Source organism: Crocodylus porosus, unplaced genomic scaffold, assembly GCF_001723895.1.
Source record: "Crocodylus porosus isolate Cpor-Errol unplaced genomic scaffold, CroPor_comp1, whole genome shotgun sequence".
Classification (NCBI taxonomy): Eukaryota; Metazoa; Chordata; order Crocodylia; family Crocodylidae; genus Crocodylus; species Crocodylus porosus.
The window spans coordinates 79,524,968-79,531,094 of NW_017728943.1; the positions used below are offsets into that span (position 1 = coordinate 79,524,968).

The 6,127-nt window shown below is 41.1% G+C and overlaps 1 protein-coding gene across 1 annotated transcript in view; it reads right to left on the reverse strand.

Annotated features, from left to right (window-relative positions):
• The window catches only part of DNAH8 (dynein axonemal heavy chain 8), a 310,177-nt gene that overhangs the window by 181,123 nt on the left and 122,927 nt on the right, over nt 1–6,127 (reverse strand). The window contains exons 36-41 of the mRNA XM_019549625.1: nt 5,218–5,417; nt 3,209–3,362; nt 2,943–3,106; nt 1,866–1,968; nt 1,339–1,443; nt 874–1,035 (exon numbers count right to left, since the gene is read on the reverse strand). Of these exons, the coding sequence (XP_019405170.1) occupies nt 874–1,035; nt 1,339–1,443; nt 1,866–1,968; nt 2,943–3,106; nt 3,209–3,362; nt 5,218–5,417 (888 nt within the window). The remainder of the gene's footprint in view (nt 1–873; nt 1,036–1,338; nt 1,444–1,865; nt 1,969–2,942; nt 3,107–3,208; nt 3,363–5,217; nt 5,418–6,127) is intronic.

Consider the following 6,127-nt stretch of genomic DNA (forward strand, 5'->3'; position numbering starts at 1 on the left):
AAGCACCTACATTGAACACCTTCAAGAGCAAATTGGATGCTTATCTTGCTGGGATCCTATGACCCCAGCTGACTTCCTGCCCTTCGGGCAGGGGGCTGGACTCGATGATCTTCCGAGGTCCCTTCCAGCCCTAATATCTGTGAAATCTATTAAATCAATTGAAAATCAAGCTCACTGGCTTTAGGCTTTTCTATTTACATGTATTCTTACTGCGTAGAGGGTTAACCAAAGTTTTGTTCAAAGAAAAGAATCTCAGTGTTTTGGAATTATAAAGCAGTCACTTGCTGACTGTGTATTCCTGTATCGACCATTTTTCTTCCTTCTTTTAGACACACTTTTGACCAAAGTGCATTTCTTTCTCCTCTTCTTCTCTCATAGTCTACTCATGTTTTGAATCTTGGATGTTGTCAGCAAAGAGAAAATAAGATGCAGGTGAAAGACAAAAGCTATCCTCGAAAGTGTCAGGATATAGTTTCTAGTATAGACATACATGGGATCTATAGAAGTCACTTTATTAAAGTCAACTCATTGCATATGAAGACAGCAACCACTTAAAGTGGCTGAAAAAGGCACCTGGTTACAATCAAGGACGCGTTTCTGGTAGTAGGATCCAACAAAAAGAACATGTCATAAGAATCTATCATAGTCTATTTCCTCTGAGTGCGCTGTGTTGTTAAAATATTATGAAATTGTAACAATTTCTCTAAGACAACCTGATTTTGTTTTGTTTCTGTTTTCCTAACCTCTATGTCTTTTATTGTTTAAGTAGAAGCTCTTGAGAATAATAATTGTTTAACGCTGTGAGTGAAGAATAATATTGATACCTATCTATCTATCTATCATTGTCTATACACATACATCATTAGTTCTCACCTGTGCTGGGAAATGATTAAGGAAATTCAGCAGCTGGTACCCTGAGTCACTAATTTGGTAATATGCTGCCCTAATTATACCATGTAATGAAGACTGTTGCACATGCAATAAATCTAGCAACCAAAGCTCTACAGGTCCTTTTGCATTCACTGGAGTATCCAGCTGAAAAATTAAATACATGTTAAGCATATAAAATTGGATGTAACTATGTGAACTTATTTCTATACTATACATTTTACAGACATTTTTAAACAATGATGGCTTTTACTTTAAAAATCAATAAGAACTGTTTTAAAAATAAGTAAAATATATTCTGAGCATATTATTAATCATTTAGCAGTTAATTCAGATATTAAGAATAACTTAATTTAACCAAATATCCTCAGTACATAATGTAATGGTTTGTTTACATAACTAGACATTTAAAAGATTACAAAAAATATTACAATAAATTAAGACAATTACAGGAATTTTTTCTCCTTCCCTTGATATGACTGCCAATATGCGATCATAGTCCTTCACATGAAACTGAACTTCATTCACATTGTCAGATATAGAAGGCAGGTGCGGCTATAGGAAAATTCAGAAAGTAATTCAAAGGTATACAAGTAATAATTCAAATAATTACACACAATATTAGCACATATTAGAAAATTTACTTTTCATTTAATTTTGAAAATAGCGTTTTACACGGCACAGAGCATATGGCAGTGCATTTATTTGTGCCCTAATTCAGTGAACTTTGTGGAATGTTTCAACTATATTTAGTTAGTACACTTGTACTAAATGAGGTTCTACATGTATAAGGTGCTGCATCTATATTTAGTATTACATTATTTTAATGAATTATTATAAAATGTAATTATTTATAAAATTATTGTGAATATTTATATTACATTTAGTTTTTGCAGATTTTAGGTTTTATTTACTAAAAAACTTTCTTCACATTTTTTTTTTGGTTTGCTAAGCTAGAAAAATCAATCAAGATTTACCTGAATAGTGTGTGAATCACTTGCTTGTCCCAGAATTTCAAGAAGGGCAGGATCAGAGACAAAGAAGAATCTGGGAAACAGTAGCCTTTTCTTCTCTAAATACCTTAATTATTAAACAAGATTTTTTTTTTTATAAAATGTTTCAGTTTCCCCATTTTTTCTATAACTGAGAATCAGACTGAAAAAGTGTAGTACATTAAAAAAAAAAAAAACTAAAAAAAAGCACATGCCCTCAATCCTTTTACAGTTAAAACACTCCAGCCACAATTCAAAAAAGAACTTAGGGACATGCTAGAATCAATCTCTTTCAGTATAGCAATATCCTGAAAAGTACAGGCTTAAGTGTTATCCTGAACGTGAAGCTTTCCTGAATCAGGGTCCAAAATATGAAAGGATATAGCTCACTGTCTGAATATGAGATGTTCATACGTATAAATAAGATGTTCTGGCCAGTAAATGTAATTCTTTGAGAGGATATTTGAAGTACAGGTTTTTACTTCGGGGCACAAATGTACCTTGAGTTTGGAATTAAACAATGATGGGAAACTGATTTTTGGGATCAAGCACAAAACTTTCTAACAACAAAGACTACTCAGAACAGAATTACATAGGCTCTGATTTAAGCACAAGTTAAACTTTATACATATGTTTAAAATGTTTTGTTGAATCAAGGTCATAAAGAGCTGATGCTGTTTTGTAAGCCTACCTTCCAATACATTAAAATTTATTTAAAATAGTCCGTTGAATGAGAAAAGAAGTATGGATGTCTAAATATACTTGAAGACACACTTTCCCCTTGACATTTTATGAGTATCTTGGGATAATATCTAGCTGTATCAATCACATAAGGAGTTTTGAAGAGATCTAACAGAATAAAGATTACAGGACTGTTCTCCTAGTGAGACTATAGCATATGACTGCAGTATGTGAGAGCATATAACTTCGTAAAATAGTTTCTGTCTTAGTTACTAACATTCTATGAAAGCAACTTTTTTATGTTTGATTTGTAATTGAATAAAATTGTTACTCAGTTTATGTAAATTATTTATAATGATGTTTTTAAGAAACTTTTCTTACCCTGTAAGTGACTTCTGACACACTTCCAGCTGCTCATGTAAATGAGGTAGAAGTTGTCCCATTGTCTCATCTCCAACACAACAGTTAATGACGTTTGGGTTCTCATGAGCTCTCTGCATTATTTTTATCCATGATTTGTCAATGTTCTGAAAACGTTTTGCTTCCTAAATATGACAACTGAATTAATATTTTCACTCTATCCTCAACTTCAAATTACTGCTTAGATAGCTTAAAAACAGAAAAACATAAAAATATTATAAATTTACCTGAGGTAACTGTTTTGCAATATCTCCACCTACAAAAACAGCTTCAAGATAAACCCAGAGGTTTTGCACAACCAGCCATTCTTCAATGATATCGCTGGAGGTGGTTAGTTTGTAAACCCAGTTCTGAATTTCTTTTTTAAATGGTGTATTGTATCTAAAACCATGAACAAGAAATGAGAAAAACTTTAAATGTAAACTATTATCAAACTATCATAAAGTAACAATGTAAAATAATTTCAGAAGGAAGGAAAAAATATGGAACAATTAGAGTGTAAAAATGATCTTAAGTCTGTATACTAACTGGATTTCACTCAAATCCATCAACACAGGAGACTTCCAATACTGTACAAAAATCTCCCTTGACAGCAGTTTTTATCATCTGATGTAATTAACATTTAATGCTGAGTAAGTATGAATATAAGGTTCCCTCTACACATTACAAGGATCACACAATAAAAAGCTCTCGTCAGCTATCAAGTTAGGCCTCAAAAGTGTTTACTAACTTTATAGTTGGTTACTATCAAGCTTCAATTTGTACATGTAGTTGGGTCTTCCCTGCAGCTGGAAGCCCCATCACCTAACAGGGCTCCCAGCCTCAGGGCAGCCTCATGTCCATTGTAAAACCCCTAGGGATTGAGGCAACTATGATCCCCAGGGCTCAGCAGAATGTGAAACCACCAGGCCCTGGGGACTGAGGCAGTCACGGGGACGCAAGGGCTTACTTCTGGCCAGTGCAGGGGGAGCCTGGGCTTGGGCTCCCCCTGCATTGGCGATAAGAAGCAATAAGATCTAATGCACAATCCCTCAATCAATCGTACCTCCTGCCATGCATATGTGGCTGTGACCGTCGGGCTAGAGGAGGGGGAGGGTGACCCTATTCCCCTGGGACGCCGTTGATCCGGAGCAGATGTAGGGTCATCAGGTTCCTGTCCTGGTTCTCGCCCGCCACGACTTGTTGTAAGGTTCAGTGGGACGGCTCCTGGTTCTCCGTAGCCCGGGGTCCCCGACGGTCACGTTGCGGGGCTCCGCCACCCCTAACACCCCGGCCTCACGCCCCCTTGGGTCCTTTTGTACTCGAGGCCCCTGCCCTCGCCCGGACTTTCCCAGTGATGCTCCTCACCGGATTCCTCGTCTGAGGCAAGAGACCTAGCCGGTTAGCACCAAGCTTTCGACCTGGGTCCTCCGGGGGGATAATCCCCACCAGGTTTCTGGCCGCTGGTGTCCGGCACCGGTCCAGGCGCTCACGGTGCCTCGTCGGTGCCCTCCTGGGTCCCCGCGCCGGCCCCAGACCTGTAAGCTCCGTGAGCAGGTGGGGCACAGTCCCAGTATTCCCCATCACTGGAGTCCTCGTCCTCCGGGCCAATCCGCCACTCCCCGCTCGGGGTCCTGGGTCTGGCTGCTGCTGCTGTCCTTCCCTCCGCCGGGGCGGTCGGCCACTCCCTGCTGGGGTCCGCGCTCCCGCCTGGTGCGGAGCTGCCTGCCGGCTCCCCTCCTGGAGCCTTTGTCTCCGCGGCAGCGAGTCCCCTCTCCAGACTCCTGCCCCGTCTGTTCCGGCCGGCCATTTTTATTGCCGGCTCCCGGCCGCCGGCATGGGCACCGGCTTCCGGTGCAAACAAGCGGCGGATGTCCTGCTCGGGCTCCACCGCCTCCGCAGGCAAGCTCCGCCCCGTCTCCCTGGGACACGGCATAAACAAGCGGCGGATGTCCCACTCGGGCTCCACCGCCTCCGCAGGCAAGCTCCGCCCCGTCTCCCTGGGACACGGCATAAACAAGCGGCGGATGTCCCACTCGGGCTCCACCGCCTCCGCAGGCAAGCTCCGCCCCGTCTCCCCAGGACAGTGGCATAGCAGGAGGTGTGACTATATGGATTGCATGTTAGATCCCATTACACCTTTACCTGAATATGTAGAGGGGGTCTAGTAATACAGTTGCTGACTTTAATTAAAGTTGTGTTTATTTATAAATGCTTCCAAACCTTAAAATTCCACACAAAAACCATTTAAAATTACCTGTTGCTGAGCAAAGAGCCCAGAATCATTAAACTATCCTCCATCATTGTAATAATCTCTGATGATTCAGTTCCTTTTAACAATAGTTCTCCTCTTCCTTTAAATGCTGAAAAACTGAGGCTCTGGCCTCCCCAGCTTTCAACTACCTGAGACAATTTGGCTTCAATATCTTTTTCCTTGATAGCAGATATGCAAATATCCTGAAACAAGAAGGGTTTTTTTTATTTTTTAGATTCTTCACATGTAAATAACATACAAACCAGATCTGGAATTATGGCTGGAATACTCTTAACACATGAAGTATACAGCTGAGGAGGAATAGTCTGCTATTTTAACTGAAAGTTCACAGAATTTAAATGTGTTTTAAAAATGTACAGGAAGCAAACCTGAAAATTTGGGCTTGAAAATAGGACACTATTAATCCAGTTCTAGAGTCCCTTTTTTGGTACTGAAAACACCAGGTAATTTCTATATTATAGTTTCTACGTACTTGCCATATGGTAATATTTTAATATATTAAAAAGGCTTAGTCTGTCTGTCTGTCTGCCTGTAACACTTTTGCCCAACTGCACATGCCCCAATTGGCTATGCCGGCCGGGCAGCTGGGGGCAGGGCCAGCTGAGTTAAAATGGAAGCCTCCAGTGCTGATTCCCTCCACCTCACCTCACACATGGCAAAAAAAAATAAATTAGCATAAGCACTTTACAAGTTGTGGGGCTAGCTGAGGAAAGGCAGGAGCCCCTCCATTGGGCTGGACCCAGACCTGAAGGGGGGAGGGACAGGGGGAGCGGAGTCAGACCTGAACAGGGGGAGGGGGTGGAGCAGGTTCGGACCCGAACAGGGGACGAACAGAGTCACACCCAAATGGAGGTGGGGGGAAGCAGGGTTGGACCCAAACCGAGGGGAGGGG